This window comes from Pempheris klunzingeri, chromosome 3 (assembly GCF_042242105.1).
Source record: "Pempheris klunzingeri isolate RE-2024b chromosome 3, fPemKlu1.hap1, whole genome shotgun sequence".
In the NCBI taxonomy this organism is placed as follows: Eukaryota; Metazoa; Chordata; class Actinopteri; order Acropomatiformes; family Pempheridae; genus Pempheris; species Pempheris klunzingeri.
The window spans coordinates 18,672,035-18,691,350 of record NC_092014.1 but is presented as its reverse complement, the minus strand read 5'-3'; the positions used below and the strand labels follow the sequence as shown (position 1 = coordinate 18,691,350).

Below are 19,316 nucleotides of genomic sequence, written 5' to 3'. Positions count from 1 at the left end.
TAAACGTTTCCAGTATCTGCTCAGTTTCTTAGCGAGGACACAAGGACATAATAAAATTTTTAGTTATATGTACACATGACAAGGTAAGAATGTGCCAAGAAATACTTGGCACTCTACAGAACTAGCAGCTAATGGTGATGCTAAATTCAGAGTACCTTTTGATCAGGGAGGCCAATTGAATTTGTGAGTTAAACCTGGTTAGCAGAGAGAAGATATACTTGCTTGTCAGTGACCACTGTGTGACATCAGGAGTATGAAGAAGACAGCACTGCAGCTGTGGAGGTGTGGAGTTGAAGATATTGGTCAGAGGGTGCACAGGTTACATGTTTTGTGGATTTTAAACTAAAGAAACATTCTTAAATTTGTGAACCTTGTTTCTAGTAACTACATTTGCACTGCCCAGAGGATTAAAAAGAGATCAAACATCACATGCTTAAGGAGACACACAACCCCTCTGTGTGACCTGTGAACTTTTGTGTATTATGCTATAACCCTACAGCAGTAATGGACAGTGCTCTTTATACAAGGATGAGTTCAACTCCATTGATTCAATCATCTTTTCAATACTCCAGTTTTGTTTTGTTTTTCTCCATCTTTCTCATAAATGAGTTCCTGAAAAGTGGAACATATATTTAATAAAAATTCTTCTCTGTTTTTTTCTCAGATGAAAAGCAAGTAACAGTTTTTCTGTTGTTTTTCTGTTGAGCAGGAGGATACTCGTGAATGCATGTGACCAGTTTAGCAGGAGGATACTCGTGAATGCATGTGACCAGTTTCAAGAAACGTGTCATCAACAAAAGCTGACAAACTTGATCACTTGATAAACTACACACACATATGGTGGTGCATTCAATGCAATTTGTACTTTCAGACACTCACCTTACACACTGTGCTGATAATGCCAGAACATAAGGTGTTATTGGAGTTCAGTTTGAATGTCAGCTGACTGCCATTTATTATGTAGTACAATGTTAGTAAGAGAGAGCAATGGTAACTGGTGATGTCTAATATTCACAATTCTTAATACTTCTTGGTTTTTGATTACATAAATTCCTTCATCACTGAGTTGCTTTCATGACAACATTTTAACAGAAGCATCTTAAATCCTCTAAATGTACAGCAAATATCATCGGTTAAAAAATTACAAACGCAACGTTATTGCATTGCTCATTACTACAGGACGCGTTAAGCTGATACAAAACAAAGGAATGAGGATGTGAACTCGCTCACTCTAAAATACACCACCACAGACAATCAAACGCAGTTACCTGAAAGTCTAGTTAATGTGGAAACGTAACTCTACACACAGTGATATAGCTTAATGTGAACATCAAAAGCTGACAGAAAGGTTCAAGCTGTGAATGAGGCTGAGCTGCTGGCTAAAAGCTGAAGACTCAAAGGTAAGAGTGTGCTGAATTAATTAGCATCTATTGTAAGTGAGTTTTCCTTTTAAAAACATTTTCATTACCTCTGTAATTGATAATAATAATGCATTTTATTTATAATGCACTTTATATCTGACAGTGCAGATCTCAAAGTGCTAGTAATTGGTGAGGCAACAGTGCTAACCACCACACCATCATGCTGCCCTGATCCTTTTATGCCAAATTGTTAAAAAAAAAATTTTTTTTTTGTTTTTCTGTGATGTTATGTTTACAGTTTCCACCTTCCAGCTACCTGTGCTGGCCAACAGAGGCCTGGGCTCATCGTGTCATCACCCAAAGGTCGGTTCTCAGAAAGACAGCTGAAGTCTGCAGAGACATTGCTGCCTCTGAGGGACGGGACTTCAACTTAAAGGTGAGATCTTATTGAACTGCAAGGGCCGCTTTTTGTGCCCAAGTGCTCTGTGTAATTTTTTCTTTCACAAAGTTAGTTAATATATTGATGGAGAAGTTCTCATGTCTGATGTTTTGTCCAATTAAACAACATTAAATACAAAGACAGAATGAGGCAAGAGCAAAGTAGAGTGTGTTTAATAAAATGCCCTTATTTCTCCATCATGTAATCAGTCACTTGACATGTCTATGTCTGCAGATTGATGACAATTTGTCAGTTACCAAGGTGCAAAATGCCTGTTCCTCCACAACCGCCTCCACTTCTCCTCTCCCCGCTGACATGTTTCAAACTGCCCTCAATGACCTCTACTTCAGCAATGAGAAGGTGGATTTCTCACTTGCACTGATAGCGGAGTATCATTTTCACGATGAGACTTTCCAGAAAGGACGGAATATCATTACAGCAGGTTCACTTCCGACATAAGATATCCATTGCACAAAAAAACATTACAACATTGAAACCTCCTATTGACTGGATCCTATTTTCCATTTTTCCACTGTTGAGGTGTTGCTTCTTTGAAAGCTAATGTGAAGCTGGACAACTTTGAAGCAGGGAGGCAGACTCTTGGACAGGTCTGTCACACCCTACAGGTGAGGCTGATGATTATTTTGTTACTGCAGCTTTTTTTGTTGTTGTTTCTATTGGATAGTGGTACCATTTTGGATGGAAGAGGCAATTATGGTTTGGCAAATGATGTTGTGTATACTAAGGACTTCTACAGTCACAGTAACTGGGTGGAGCTGGGGAAAGCCACTCCTTACAGCACTCTGATCAGACCAGACCAACCTCTGGAGAACCTGGCAGGTAGGGCGCTGCAGCCTGAGTGGGGTGTATGTTAAACAGCAACATCTTGACCCACAGAGTGCAGAGGCACATTGTCCACCGCCTGTCATGCATCATCACCTGTCTATTAACCACACACACACACCAAGCCACAGATAACAATCAGAACATTGTTACCTAACACACATACACAAATTAGCACCCACCAAAGCACAAACCAAGGCTGGATTACCAACAAAATATTAAGTAGACATCTGTTCTGGAACCAAACATTCAAAATATGTTATACACTATTTCCAGATGTATTACTTTACGATACATTCTAGTCATATGTTGCTGTCATTTAGTAACTTCTGTCTTAATTTGCTCTAGGCCTAGATACTCCAACCTGCAAGAGCTGTACAGGAAACATTTGCACTGACAACATTCTGCCTGAAGTGTTGCAGCAGGGGCTTCTCACCTCAGGCTACTTCAACAAACACTCTTCAGCAAAACCTGCAGGTGACTTTTATTTGTCTTCTAAATTTGTGCAACAGTACTCATGCCTCAAGAGCTAAATATAATAACCACAAAACTAAAAACTAGTAGAATAAGTGATGTCCATGTAATATGTCAAACAAAAGATGTATTGTCCTACCTGAAATCTCTCTACACCTGTTGTAATTCATCATAAATGAAGTATCATTTTCATGCTCACTGCAAATGGAGGAGGGGACAACCCAGAGTTGAGTCTGTCTGGACTGCAGGTGTGTGTGTGTGTGTGTGTGTGTTGTTGTTGTGTATATGAATAAAGATTTAATACATAATTTTGTGAGTACTGTAATTGTAATTGTTATTAATTTGGACAGTGAGATTTTTTTTGCAAAGCAATTAACACTTATGTGATCATGTCATGATGACATCCATCTCATGGCTCCACAAAGCCCACTAGGTTTGTAGTCTAATCAGAGCAAATCAAATGAATAATAGTCCTATTTTATTCTTCCTGACAGCCAGAGGCAGTGCACAACACTGGATGTTTCACACACATGTAGGTCAAGGATTTACTATCAATAAAGACCTGGGATGATGTGGCGTATATAAGCCCACATCATCAAGAAAGATGAGGGTGTCCTACCCAATAAGAGGACCATGAAAGTGGAAACTGTTTGGTAACTAAAGTCAGCATACTAACCTTGGAGTGTGCTGAGATTAAAGAGTTGCTCCACAATCTTAAGTCAACCTCTGGCAGTCATCCAGAATTCACAGAACTGTATTTATATATGTTACTCTTATTTTTCCTGTCCTGCACATGTCTCAAAGCTGGCACTGACATCAGCTCCTTCCTCATCTGAGATCTTCGTTTTCACTGACGCTCCAGCCAAAGATTTCTATCTGAAAAGCGCTGTCACTGCCCTCATAGAAAGCACCAAGTCCAAGGTAAATCAGTGTATGAGTCAAAGTTTTTTTCCGTTCTTGCACTTCAGATGTCAATGCAGCCCATAAAGAAACAATAAAATAAAATGTACATAATGTATGTGGGCTTTTGTAAACAACTGAACCACATTTGTCACCTCCAAGATGTCTGTTTAACCACTTGGCTTCTGAAAAAGGGCTGCAGAGCATCCAGACCAACATCAGCAGTTCTTGTTGGGTTGTTGTAAAAACTCAGTATGAATGAATTAACATTGGCAACTCCAGAATGTATGACTTGATAGAAACATTGTTCAATCTGTGACTTACTAAATAACTGCACACTTGTTGGTTAATTAGAGAGTTAATTAGAGTTAATTAAAGAGAAACCCACAAGTATTTGAATGTATTTTAACCAAATAGGATCACACAGCCACTTGATTAAAATCACTTCATGCATACAATGTGGGAACTTTTAGCTTAACAATGCTTCCATGATTACAATGTCATCAACAAATCAATCATCAGTTGAAATTACATATATGACACACATCAGAGAGGATGGAAAATGAGTTATTCTGAGCATGAGCCCAATATTGGTTTGTTTGTCAATAGTGTAATTAATTTGTTCACTCTTATAATTAATTGTATAGGCTGTACTTATAACACTATATATTTTTTTGTCTGTACTTTGACTTTTAGGTAACTTTGATGTTGACAGATGTCACTGCTAGACAACGGCACCGCAGTGATCTTCAAGATTCCTCATCTCGTGTCCTGAGCTCAGGGTCACAAGAAATTAACGGATCATTGCAGGCATGTCATCTATTCCACGTAATAAACCAAAGACTGTACAATATACACAGACTGGTGTTACTGTCTGAATGGTTGACAATAAGGTCAAGTATCCATAACTTGTAGTTAATGGAGTAAAACATACAAAACCTGCAATGCAGTCTTTTAAACTCAAGCATGACATATTAATGCAATGGGAAAGACTTTCCTCTTAAATAATACCAGATTTTTTTTAATACAAGATAGAACTGAAACAGAGACAGTTCTGCATAAATTTTAACGTAAATTCTGTGCAGTTACAGTATTGTATGAAAAACAGCTCACATAACACAGAAGAATGGGGATACCAATGGGCCTACATGACATTAGTCCAGTGGACTCACATTATTGATTGTGACTGAAGTAAGCAAGGTGAGTAATCAGTTTTTCGCTCCTCCAAAGTCTCTCGAAAGTGGGAACTTCCTTGTAAAATTCAGTGGAGTTCCAGCAGGTGACTTTGTGGTTCACCTTAGAGGTCAGGACGTCAGCTCCACCTCCAGGTCAACACCAGGCAGATTCCAGAGACAGGGCTCCACACAGATCAAGACCTCCACCATCTCTGTTACTGTGAGTTCAACCACCTTTGGTTTTCTCTCTCAGCGAAGCAGTCCCTCCCTCCCCGTTAAAGCAGCAGTTGGTTGGATTGAGAAGAGAGTGGACTTTAAAGATCAAAACTGTAGCTCCCTCCCCCTCCCCCTCCCTCTCCGCCTCCGCTGTGCTTCAGTTCTGCCTCTGAAGCTCCTCCCCACAGAGGAGGCTGTTGTGCAGCACGCAGGCAACAGTACACACATCTTTTCCATTTTTTCAGGAGACAAATTTTTATGGCTCCTTCTCCTGCCACTTGCAGAAACATAGCACACTGCACTTTGGCAATATTGCTAGCGGTGCAAAACAGCTCAAACCTCTCGATCCATAATTACCAGTTTCCTACATACCAAACTTGATGGTAGCTGTGCCTGTGACATTTTTCACTTTTCTTCTCTTTATAATCTGTGATTTATTCTGACACCATCTTACATTAATGAAGACAGGACTGCAGACTGAACATATTGTGTTTTTATCCCTTGTTTCTTTTCTACAACCTCTGTCATTGACATCATACACACTGCCTATACTCACACAATACATTAAAACACCCTTCCTTCAACCTTCCCTCCAAAGCCACTCCCCAAAGTACATGAATATGCGTTCCCTCATGTTGATAGTAGTGAGAAGACCAGCCGCCTCCACCACTAGGTCTCTTTTTCATTCTGTACACAGCCGCTGACTGATAACCTCTCTTAGCTTTTCAGTAGGTCAAGTAAAGAACTCTGCTGAATGCAACAATCATATAAACACAAACAAACCTAACCTTTACCTCATAGTAACTGCTCACTAAATCCACAGTTCTTCTGGCCACTGTGTGTGTGCTGATATTTGTAAAATGAAATCAGATGATGAAAAATAAAACACGTAAGTAAATAATAAGTTGTTTTCTCTCTCAGTTGGGCACAACCTTACGCTGCCTGTGGTGATTCTGTCAATCTCTTTTAAGAATAATCTTTTAATAGATTTTTCCTTTTTAATGGTATTGTTTTTCCCAACAACTTATCAGTGAATTCATTATGCTCGAGAAGATTCCCTCTTGAATCCATTAAATATTAAAGAGACCAAATACCTGCGTCCACCTAATCACAAAAACAATGGTTGTCTTCGTAAAAGACACATCTGTTATTCTAGATCAGAGATCTGAGCAAAACTGTGCAAATAGATCAGTTGCTAATGACATTTAGACAGCTTAATTGGTAGTATTTCTTTTAAATCAGATAAACACTGCTGTTATTGCCTTCTGTACATGACTGCTCTCCTGGCCAAAATCAACTCTCATAACCATATTGTTAAATAAAATACAGAAATCTAATTTATCTTCCTACATTGTGTTTCTTCTTCTTTCCTTTACTTTCTCTCTTCCTCTCCCTCCACTTTTCCAGGCCCAAGCCGACGACATCAACATTGAACCAGGTTCCACCATTTCCATCCCTTTCACTGTGTCCTCAGACACAACTGGGACGTTCACAGTGCGAGTCAGCAATGACCGAAGCTTTTCCTTCACTTCACCCAGCACTGTCGACATAGTGGCAGGAAGTGGAGGCAAAGTCAATGGCACTGTAACCTTAACAGCATCAGACAGCGCTGCATCAGGAACAGATGTGACCCTTATTATTGAGGTAGAAGATGCAGCTGCTGCCGACATCAACTATGCAGTCCTCAGGTTTTCTGTGACTGCCAGGGTGAGACAAAAAATACAATATATGTATATATATATATATACTTACTGCTGTATGTACTGTACAGTTTTAAGGATTACGGATGTAAAAATACTACTTAGGTGAACTATCCAGGTTTTGTTTATGTAAGACCACACTCATGTCTTAACATCCTCTCACTTTTCAGTCAACAGATTTGGCTGGTCCAGTGTGTCAAATCATAAACATATCAGGTATTTGTCTGGCCTCTTCATCGCTCTGTGTTTCCTCCCGGTGGGAGTTAATTGCGAACTTCACCGATGGCATCAATGGGACTGGTATTGTCACCATCAACGTCCACCAAGGGAACGGTACCCTCAATACCAGCATGGTGGCTGGAGCTGGGGGTGAGAACATTACAGTGGCTACCTACAGCGCCTCCTGTTGTTCACAGAGTGTACAGCTGGCTGCTGTGGACAGAGTAGGAAATGTGGGGAGATGTGTGGCACGGGCTAGAGGGCTCACTATGCCTGCCCCTACGCCTGGGACTACAGCTCCCCTTGGTAGCACAACTGCCCACGTGACTACAACTGCTCCCACCACTATGGCTGTAGTTAAGACAACATCCAGTGGAGGGCACACTTTCACCCTATCACACCGTCTCTGGATCTGTGTTGGGGTTCCTCTCCTTTGGCAGTGAAAGCGACAAATGCAAATTACACTGAACATGAAAATGGTACAGAATGAATAGGGTGTTAAAGATTAATCATTACAGCTTTTTCCTTCTTTTTCATCTATTGTGTTTGACTGTAATCACCATTCCTGGTACTTAAGGTAGTAACAAGATAGAAAAGATTCTAGCATTAGGAATACAGCTGTGCTTAGTTTCTTTCCAACTGTCTTGACTACCTGATTAAAGTTTGTGAGAAAATATTGTACTTTTTACTCCTCCACATTTATCTGTAGTTACTTTACAGATTCAGATTAGCTCCACCTGGCCAGCTGCAAAACATTAAAAAAATCCAAAAATATAATATTGCACTCCAAAAGGCCCCATTCTGCCGCTTAATGACTACTTCTACTTTTGGTATTTAAACTACATCCACTACTTCTACTTCTAGATAAAATTAGAAAACAAAAATGAGTCCCAAAATGCATCCCTAGTGGCTGTGTGTTTAGGGTGGATTTTTTCTTAAATGGTTGCAGATGCATGTTGAGTGAAGATCGGCATCAGTTGGCAGTAAAGAGGACAAAGATAAGGTTTAACCAGGGCCCCTACAGTAGTAACTTCCCGTTAACTTGCAGTATGGTTTTAAGGATAGAACGTAAGAGGTTATGTGAAACATGCACAGTGAGTGGAGTAAATAATAAGACATTGCAATAGCTAGTAAAGTTTATTTGTCTGTTTCAGAAAAAGTAAAACAATACTTACAACAAAGAACCAAATGAACCTCAAAGGGCAGTAAAAATATAACAAATACAATAATAGTTAAAGTGGAAGAACTAAGAGCGACTTCCAGCAGCTGAACACGAATGGCACCTCTGGGGCCTGTTTCACACAGCAGGATTATTGTAGAAAGCTGGATTAGCCAGAGCCACACCCGAAGACTGAAGTAGACTCAGCTGCTCCTGGTTTCCCTCAGTGCAGGTCTACAGCTAACCCAGAGATCCCGGTTGGTGAGACAGGTCCCGGTTATCGGGAGACAGCACAACAGCATGGCCGAATGCAAACTGCGTCAGGAGGAGGGAGTGAAAAGCTTGGTCCTTTTATCCAAAGAAATAATGATAAACTATTTAAGATTTTCCTTCCAACAATACAGCAATCACAAAATCAAAGTACAGCAGATTTACTACAAAAAAAGAAGAAAGAAAAGCGAATCACCTCTCAATTAGCATGGCAAGTAAACGTCAAAGCAGCCAACCCACTAAAAAGAAAAGCTTCATTTTGTTTTACAACTTGTACGAACAATTTTAGCCCTGCATGGCCACCCAAAAGCAACTGGAGAGTCAAAAGTGCACCACTACAATGAGGAATCTTCATACTCGATTGAGAAGAGTAAATTTATCTGAATTCAGTATCCTCAATAGATGACAATGACGTCATAGTCACAGACACATATTACTTCTAGATTAAAGCAAACCTCGAATTAATGTCTGTGGAAAGGTCATCCTTATCGCACAAACACTAAAGAATATCCTTCTCTGTCTATTTGAGCACATTCATGTCACATCAGTGATGCAACTTGGAACAGATTCATTGTAAGAAACCTACGATATGAGTAATTAACAATGGTATTTACAATACCTAATACGTTACTCTTTTAAACAGAGCAGTGCTTAATGTTACACAATTGGATCTTTTGCATTATTTTTAATAGCCCGTGGTAGATCAAACATATCCCTGGATCTTTGTGTTCCTGACAAGAGAGATGGTCAATACCAGAGTTGTAAATATGTATAGTCTATACATAATAGATCAATACACAGGGCCAATAACTGGTATATAAGATTTTTATCCTCAAAAGGCAAAGACAAAAGCTACAGTTACAGATAAATAGCTACAGTTGTTTTGTATTTTAACAAAAGCGAGTGAGAAACTGTACATAATATTAAGAGTATTTTATGGCAAGACCACTGAGGACTCTCTCCTCAACCTACTCTCTTCGAAGCCACTATGCTGTATTACAGGACTTTGGTCCAACAATCCCAACAAGACTGTAATGTAACATTTCTTCATTGTCAAAGGTGTCAAACACTGGAAAGTGCAAAATGCATTTCCGCTGTAATGTTAGATGTGATTAGTATGAATAGGGCGAACAAAAAAATACTAATTTCCTAAACTATAATAACATGTTAGCCCTGTCACTTGAGAGTCCGATAATGTGGTTTGATATGATTGATTGTATCTGATTATGTTGAAGATCAGCTACTGTATTATGGAGTTGTAGTCCATTTTCATTCTTGGTTAAATGCAACACTTGAGATAGAAGACAGGCAAAGAAATGCAATGAAATGTTGTTTTGTTTCTATAGATGAAATACGGTATAAGAGAATTTGGTTTACACACATTTAGGCGATGATACAATAATTGCATGCAGAGGCACTGAGCTGAAAGAGTTTGTAGGCCTATATTCTCTGGACATGCTTACATTTCACTCAAAATCTGCTTTTTCTACTATACAAAATTAGTACAGATCCTCCAAAGTTGGCATTCACTTTTTTCATACAGTTGCATCACCAAATATACTGTACCAATCCATTCATTTACAGTATATACATATATACTTCACATAATATGTATGCATGTTGTGAACATTCCATGCAGCATATAAAACCCTCCTTGAATATCATCATTTGGAAAAAGGGGGTTCAAAGAATAACTTGCTGTCCTCATGTATTTGTTTCTCCTTTAAGGTTTTAAATGATAACTAGCACTACAAGCCCAGCACAAATTATGGGTCACTGCAAAGGATGTTCCCGTTTCTAAATCATTTTGCACACCCACCAAAGTACTGGCTCAGTGTTATCAACCGGCACTAGAAAATCAAAGGTGTCAGCACTGCTGCAAACACTATGCAGCTAACGAAGCACATACTCAAGTCAGCTTGATGCACGTGCCCCTCTACTCAAAGTAAGCTTTGAGTTTTCATTACCTCCACTGTGCACAAAGATCAGGCAATGTTTAAAAACTCCCCAAAATGGCCTTGTTCCTACATATGACATTAAAGTGATTTGCTGATTTGATAAAATTGGATCACGTTTATGTCACAAGAGATGTCCAGCATTAGTTTCAGGCAACTTTTCACTAAGGTTATTTTGTTGTACTGACCTCTCAGTCAACTTGAGTAAGATATATGCAGTAATAAACTTCAACAAATTCAATTTTAGAATCATTAAACTGTCATGCTAAAACTGCAGGTTTAACACTAATATGCAAATGCTCCGCCAAGGTTTTCGATGTGTAAACATTACAAGGGTCAAGTAGACTGGTATAATACATACAAGTGTTGTATTGTAATATTTGTGGAGGTATAAAATGCGGCTGTTTGGCAATAAGTAGGGAGAGAAAGGTACAGTAATATCCCTGCCTTTGGAGTGTGATCTAGGTAGAGTCGGGGAGACCTGAGGTGTAAACTCTCTATGATTGTACTGATCTTGCATCTGTTATATAATTGGAGTTTTGGATGGAAAGGATGGATGTAATCTGATCCGCAGGCCAGTTTGGACGGCTAAGGAAACAGTTAAGCTAAGAGGTTCTGTTATGGGGGTACTTGGCGTGTGTTACTCTGATATATTAGGTCTACTGTGCTACTCTAGTTTGTGTCAATGATTTAATTTCTAATTTTAAACATACAGCCATTTTACAGACTGAAAAAGGACAGAGGTTGTCAGGCATTAATTTGCGCACATAGTCAAAACTAATAAACACCACTGGCTCCGCGGTGCTAAGGCAACTACTTCATTACTCAACAGCTTGAAAGCAATCAGCCCGTCTGATTGAAGAAAACATAACTAAAGAAATACTAAGAATAATTTATTCATATAACATAAGGAACCACCACTCAAAAAAATAACGGATGCTATTTGTTTTGATTAGACATCACGGGTGGTTGTTGCAATAGATGAGACATGTGACTGGCTAGACTCACAGGAAGAGGAAGTCAGCCACTTTAGGGTGGCTGAGCATACAGCTGCCTGGATGGTATTAGTGATGCTGATGAAGACTTCTAGGATGATTGTTGTATGTCCAGGGTTATGGCAAATCATTGGATATGGCAAGAGAACTTGAACATCTGGGCACTGGTGTTTGGAGGTTAGGCTAGTCTCATTGGGCTACTAAGACAACGGGGTTGGGGGAATAAGTAAAGCAAGGAGTGGGGGGGGAGACATCCCAAGGTCCCTCTACTGCTCATCCATCTCAGCAAGATCAGAGTTGGAAGAGGGTGGTGTGGATGATTGGAGGTGGTTTGAAACGGGTAGGGGATTCGGGGTAGAGCCCTGTGGGGTGCCACTTGGGTCAGGGAGGGTCAGTGTTTCTGGAGCAGACTTTTTACGGGGTCGGTCCTTAGGGACAGAGAGGGACTCGGGCGCGTCAGTGCACATGGGGGTTGAGGGGGCGCTGGCAGGGCCGGTGAGGGCACAGGAGGACAGGGGCGTCTCACTGATGGAGATCGATGGAGGGAAAATCCCGATCTTCTGGTTGGTGGCCTCCTGGATGGTGCGCTCAAACTCTCTCACCTCATCCATTGTCATGTCTGGATTGGAAAAAGAACAATTGAGACCAATGAGAGGAAGAATTGGGAAAGTAGACTTATTTTAGTCTTTGTAGACAGTTTCAGAGTAGCAAAGGTTAAAGTCAGTAGAGTGCTAAAAAAGATTCAATAACCAAAAACAAGTAATATTTTTGGTTGTTACATTGTGGTATTTTAATAACCAATATGTTTCTAGCGTTCATGTGTTACCTTGTGTTTCTTAAGTACCTTTACAAACCTTTGTGGAACTTTGCCAGACTTCAGTTATTATGATATTTACATAGTCAACAGTTCATGTATACATGGTTTGATTCAATGTAGGACAGAACGAGTGGAGGTATGTACACATCTATATGCAATTGTGACAACTTCATTCACAGTCACGAGTGGTTCAAATATGAGCCAGAGGAGGGCCAATGGAGTAAAGAAACAATGAAAAAGACACATACGCTTGCTTTGTCATGGATCTCTATGTCATCCAGTGGTGATGGGTTTGTTGTGGAATGCTCTTGCTGCTCAAGGCAAACTTTAATGTTGGTTTTCTCATGCATTTGTCTCTCGTAATCCCGCACATCATCCAAAGTCATATCTGGAAGAGGGGGGAGGGGTGGAACGAGGGTCGAAATATTGGTAACTCCTCTATGATGGCACTCCAGTTGACGAACAGGTGGGGAAGGAGAGGGTTAGGCGGCGGAGATGCATTCCATGGATGAGTATAGAGTTTTTGAGGGATGATCACAGCTTTATAAAGTTAAAGCTTTAGGGGTCTATAGTGCTAGCTTCCCATGAACCAGAGTTTACAGGATAGCTAGACAAATCCGAGCCACACCAGGAAGCAGGGAGGAAAGGTAGTGTGAGGTCAAGGACGTTTTCAAGATTAAGGTGGAGCATGAACAATCAACACCCAAAGAAGAGGCTGGATCATTGCAAGCACAAGAAAGCAACACTTGGAAGGGTTCACTTATTTTCTGGGACAAAACCATTCTACATGTAGACAGATTTAGAGAGTATTTCAAGCATTCAGGTTGTAGGAAATATAGTGGTTAGTGGTTAGTGGTTATAGAGAGGAGAGGAGAGGAGAGGAGAGGAGAGTAACATGTTTCATGGCAAAGACAATGAGCCTGTTATCTTTATGCCCTGCAGCCATGGAAAAAAGCTCACCAGCTGATAGTGAGCGAATGTGTTGCAGACAGGACTGTCTCTCCTCTTGTGCAACCACACTCTCAGAGAAACAGACAGAGGCAGCTTTCATGTTTCAGTGAGTGCATCATTCTTCAGTGATGTACATTTCCAATTATTCCTTAATGAAACTGCAGCCAATTTGTTGGCAAGGTTTATACCCATACACATAGCTTTGGAAAACATAAACAGCCATCTTTTCTTGCTATTTTATGTTTGGATGTTTAATATGAAAAATAACCGCAAAGAGTTAAATTCAGTGCAACAGGATTGCAGTATGTATACATGTACAATGTCTACTCTTAACTCTGAATAAGCTGCAATATATTCCTCTAACATGAAACATGAAAGAGTGGGGTTTAGAGGCAGGACTGGCAGTGGTGGGGTTAGATGCAGGAGTGATTTTTCATGCAAACTTACTTGTAAAAAAAACAGGAATCGGTTATAGAATAATCAGTTATAGTAACATAACACTTCATGGAAGATTGTAAATCTAAGTAGGCAAAGCCTGAAAATAAGCTAGAATGTATAGACAGCAGGACTGTAGAAAACGACTGGTAGACCTACCAATCCACTCATCCACCCAGGCAAATGCCTGTCTATGTCCCAGCAGCAGCACATCCCGAACCACCTATTACACAACACAAAGACAGAAAGAAAATATTAACACCAGTCAGTGTTATTCTGTTTAAAATATTCAAGAATCTGGATGTAGAAGTGCAGGCATGCATTAGGACACCTAATCCTCTAGTTTTAAATTACAATCCAAGCTTAGTGCTTTAGCCAGCTTTGAACAAAACCATAAAGAGGCACACAGCCTGACTGACTACATACAACTGACTGTGACATGACGTGAAATAAGATGTGAAACTTTGGATGTTTCAGTAATCTATCCAACCAAAAGATTGTGAATCCCATTTTCTGTTTTTATTATCACCCTCTGTTGATTATGATCTTCCCCACTAAACAGCATAGAAAATAAATTTTTATTTTTGGTCATTTTTATGGCCAAATAATTTGTGGGACTGGACCAAAAGAAATTCACTTAGCCAAGAAAAGAAGGATCAGTTTATTACTGCAACTTAAATCAAACCAAGGTTCAACTATGACTGAAATGAAAGATCTAACATTGACCCCATGGACGGCCTCTCACCTTGTGAACGAACTGCTCCACACGTGTCTGCAGACCCCAAACCTCAAACTTGACGGTGACCAGTTTGTACGAGCACATGATGGGATTCTGGGTGTCCCTCCAGCCCTCCTGAAGAAGCCCCCGTGAAGTCTTCTCTGACTTGAAGTATCGCAAGTCCTGCGATGGGAGGAAAATTAACACAGACAGGTTTAGTATTACAATAATTAACCCAAGCCTTCAGGCATTCTTGTTTCTGCACCCCAGGGGAAAAACAACACCCCAGTGGAGAGACATAAGGGAGAGCTGAAAATTAGATGCATGACTGAATACCAGTATTAAATACCATCCGCATTAACCCTTCTGGTCTTTGGAGAATCTCTATACAGGCTCATTAGAGCTCAGGCAATTGGTTATCAAATGGCTCTAAAGACAATTACCAGCTCTCACACTTCACAGACTCTGAAGTATGAAAGGCTTCCAAGACTACAGATGAATGCTGTGTGAGATGGGAAAGGCATATAAAGCAGCAAGTGCAGCTGCTAGACAAGTGATTGAGGTCTCAAGTCACCAAAGTTTGTATTAGAACGTGTGTTCGGGCTTCAATAACAAATTTAACAGATAACAATAATAATATCAAGAATGTTATTATCTTTCTTGTGAACATACTATTAGGGATAAGAGTGAATATTGGATATAAAAGTAATTTAGACACAGAGAGAACCATCTGAGTAAGATCACAACCTGACAGAAATTGAAATCAGGCTGTTTAAGCACATTGTTTTACTACTGCAATACAACACCACACTTACATCTCTCCAGTGATGTTAAATAATAGCTGTGAGCATCTACACACACACCCCTACACAAGCTCACCTCAGAGTCTTTATAGTAGCGCTCAGGGATCTCATCGTAGGCGATGTCGATGAAACACACCTCCCTCTCCTGCTCCTTCAGCTCGGTGTCAAATATCTGAAAACAGAACAGATCGGTTAGCCAACGCTCACACAGCCTCTGCCTGCCAATCAGAACAGCCTCCTCGCAAATAAAAATACATCTCAGAAATCCGTCCTTTCCAGGTTACATCATTAGATATGTGGCTGGCAGACCTGCCTTACTGCTCAACTCAAAGGTTGGGAATTATTCACACTGTTGGCAACGTGTATCTTGTCACTCTCCGTCCCCTCATCACTCAGCCAAACACTAGAAACACACACTGTACTTGCTTACACAACCATTAGGTGGTGCTCGATGCCCACATCTTCAATTAGCTACTATGCAAACTGACACATGGCAATTATTGTGCCATGTTTTAAGGCAGACTGTCAGCTGATTGAACAAAAAGTGCAACATTCTTATTGCTTTCTTAGTTTTTATTATTCTTATTATCATTCTTCATTAGTTCTTATGCTGTTGATTATATGGAACTTCTTACTGACGGATCAAGAATTCATGTATAATTGTTTATATTATCTATCAATCCATCTGTAGACACACACACAGACACACCATTTCAGATGTGCTTCTTGAAAAGCACTCTCATTACAGTACCTGCCGTATTGCCCCAAGGGCAAATCTGTGTGTGTGTGTGTGTGTGTGCGTTTAAAGTGAGGTTAGAGGCCACGGGCTTCATTTACAGGATTATTTATCATTAATTTAACTAAAAGCAGGCTGTGGGAATATCTAAAATTGATCTGAAAAAAAACCTGGAGAAACAGATAAAAGATACACATTAATCTCACACATTTCAGCGTACGTTAAGAACTGGCTGTGAGCGTAAGTCTATTCTACTTTAACACATCATTGAATCATATTATTAGGGGTAGATGATATGGATAAAATCCTGTATAACAATAAAAGTAATTTTATGTCGCAATACCGATATACTGTGTATTATAATTAAAGTAGATTTTAGAACTACAAGTATTTTACATGCACATCTTGGCGTATGCAGCTTCCTTTATTGTTTGGTACAATATCAGTCACGCCTTCCCAGCTTTTGGAACATGAACTTCTCTGCAGACACATGCAGCTCTTGCCCTCTCCCCCCTCCTTCTTCCTCCATTTCTTGCTCTTTTTCCCTTCTTTTCCAAGGGTGCATTCAGTCATTTAAAGTGTGGATGAGCACTGCTGGCACAATAAGGGTGATATGTCAGCATGCATGAGCGCAGCCAAGCAACAGAAATGGAGACTGGGCTGAAGAGAGAGAAAGAGAGAGAGAAAGAGCGGTGAAAACGAGATGGTGGGGTGGTGGAGGGAAAGGCAGGAGCAAGACACTATGTAATAAGAGGAGAGGGATGGAGTCGCAGGGAGGGAGAGTAAAATAGAGTAGAGGAACGGAGGGGGAACAGTGGACATGTGTGCAGAGACTGACGTGGAGGAGGATGGAAGGAGGGAGCGAGGAAGAGAAGGAGGGAATGACTGGGAGGAAAGGAGATAAAATGCGAGAGGAAGCATGGCTGTGTAATCAGATGCAAGAATGAATGGAAAAATATCTGCAATGAGCATGTGTGGAAGAGTGTTTATTAAAGCATTTTCAAATAAATTAAATTTGATGTAAATCATGAGAGGTTTAAACAAACAATCATTATTGACTGCAACTTGGAAAGTTGCTCTTTAATGCAAAAATAACTTTAATAGACATATAGTAAGTAAGAGCAATTTTCCAGTAACTTTTAGAATAGAATAGCCTTTATATATATTATAATAGCCTTTAGGCACACTAATGTGATACCAAGACAAGGAGGGAGCAAACATAAGGGGGGTGATCATTGAGCGAGACGGTGAAAAAAAAAAAGAGATGAGAAGAAAAAAAGAGTAGGAAAAAACAAGTTAGACAAGGAGGAGACACCACACTGGCACCCCATGAATGATAACAGTGTTCCTCAGTGCCAGTAGCTAACACGTCACCTTGTTCTGACCTGTAAATGTAGCACCTCTTAAGGCCATTCAGAGTCATTTTGAAAAAGTCACAATGACAAGACACAAAAAAAGAGACTCCTACACTTCCCTTACACGAACCATAGCTACGGTTTGTTCCTACCTCTCCAACCTCTACCTCTCATAGCATTACTGCTAAGATGGCAATGCTATATGCAAAGACTACGCACTACTCTAGTGTGTATACCAGAATTCTTTGGTCATTTTTTGTCAGTTTACCCGTGTCAACACACCACTAATTTGTCCTAAAATGCTCTACAGCTAGGGCGTTTGGAGGCTGACAGTAACCACTGACTAAATAAAAAATCTATTGGACTGCACTTCATTATCCTCAAAAGAGAAAATAAACCCAAAAAAGACCTTATTCATGGCTTACATAGGAGACAATCACTACTTGGATTAAATTACATTATTTTCAAAAGTATAAGCATATGCAAAATGTTAGGGGCACTGAAAATGAAAAGGAAAGTTATTTAGGACAATTATACATGTTCTGTCCAACAGAAGGAATGCAGGATAAGATGTCGAGTATGCTCTTCTCATTCGTTAAAATGTTTCATTACAACAAATGACTCTTTTGGAGATTGCAGTCCCAAAAGCACCCTTATGCAACATCTAGCATAGCGAAGAACGTGTTTCCTCCGCAGGTAAAATCCAAGGATGGTCATACGGACATCAATGCATGTCCAATTTCACTGATTTCACTGAAGTGGCACCTGTGCGGTTGTAGTGCTTGCAAATGACCACTTCTTGTAATAACGGCTCATAACCGTGTCTCAATCCAAAAAAGGAGCGATGAAAAAAGTAAATGGTGCAAAAGGTTGAGCAGAATGTGGTAAAAAAAAAAAAAGAGAGAGAGAGAGAGAGAGAACGAGTGAAACAGATGTGTTTTCTCATTCTGCCTGCTGGGTAGTTCAGGGGTCCTTGGAGAGATGACAAGAGCAACATGAGCCTCGGGATACATGTTAAAGCTTAATGTGTGAGTGTGAGCGTGAGCTAGTGTGAGTGCATATGTATGTGTGTCTGACATTAAATAGCACTGTGGAATTCTGCATGTCATATACTGTTACTGCAGCTTCCCTTCAAATGGTGCATGATGTCCACTCACACACCCACTCATTTCCTGTCCACATATCCACGATTTTCCCCTTCACTTGCACCCTTCCATCCGTCCTTCCTTCCTCTCTCTGAATCTTTTCTTCTCAGTAAGTTCTTGTTCTTCCAGTTGTGCTTTCTTTGAGACTCAAACAGTGTTTAGACACCCCGAGTGGACAGATGAATGTTATGCCATCAGAGTCCACACAAGGGATAACTTGTTTAGAGAGAATGTTGTTATATAAAATGTTCAAAACAAAGCAGCGCACAGCTACGTTCATATAATTTCACGGCATCCTTCTTAGTAAAGCCACCTCACAAACACTCATAAAATGGTAATACAGTGTCATAAAACATGTGTCTTGTTTGTTTGCCCTGAAGATGTCACACAAAGCTGTGCAGCTGTGCCGTTGAATCATTGTCTTGAGTGGTTGTGTGTCTTTGTGTGTGTGTGTGTGTGTGTGTGTGTGTGTGTGTGTGTGCACGGGTATGGATGGTGAGATCTATGTGCCACTCTTGTATCTCTGCTCATATGCGCAGGCATCTCAAACTGTCTGGCGTCTCAACACACACACAAAACACATATTTATGCAACAGAACTGTGATTTGTCTCAGTATTTTACTCATGAAGTGCATTTGCTGTAGGCGATT

The 19,316-nt window shown here is 40.2% G+C and overlaps 2 protein-coding genes across 2 annotated transcripts in view; one reads left to right on the top strand and one right to left on the bottom strand.

The window, feature by feature from the left end:
• The first annotated feature begins 75 nt into the window (after positions 1-75).
• LOC139199382 (uncharacterized) lies at positions 76-7,831 on the top strand. Its single transcript, XM_070828446.1, has 10 exons — positions 76-83; positions 1,674-1,797; positions 2,035-2,242; positions 2,341-2,426; positions 2,547-2,640; positions 2,992-3,120; positions 5,210-5,412; positions 6,816-7,115; positions 7,279-7,598; positions 7,638-7,831. The coding sequence occupies exons 1-10, from the start codon at positions 76-78 to the stop codon at positions 7,768-7,770; spliced, it is 1,605 nt and encodes a 534-aa protein (XP_070684547.1). The 3' UTR covers positions 7,771-7,831.
• A 618-nt stretch (positions 7,832-8,449) lies between these two features.
• Positions 8,450-19,316, bottom strand: part of LOC139198696 (cytoplasmic phosphatidylinositol transfer protein 1-like) — a 73,233-nt gene continuing 62,366 nt past the window's right edge. Inside the window, exons 6-9 of the mRNA XM_070827620.1 lie at positions 15,507-15,602; positions 14,655-14,810; positions 14,069-14,132; positions 8,450-12,325 (exon numbers count right to left, since the gene is read on the bottom strand). Coding sequence (XP_070683721.1) covers positions 11,973-12,325; positions 14,069-14,132; positions 14,655-14,810; positions 15,507-15,602 — 669 coding nt within the window. The 3' untranslated portion in view covers positions 8,450-11,972. The remainder of the gene's footprint in view (positions 12,326-14,068; positions 14,133-14,654; positions 14,811-15,506; positions 15,603-19,316) is intronic.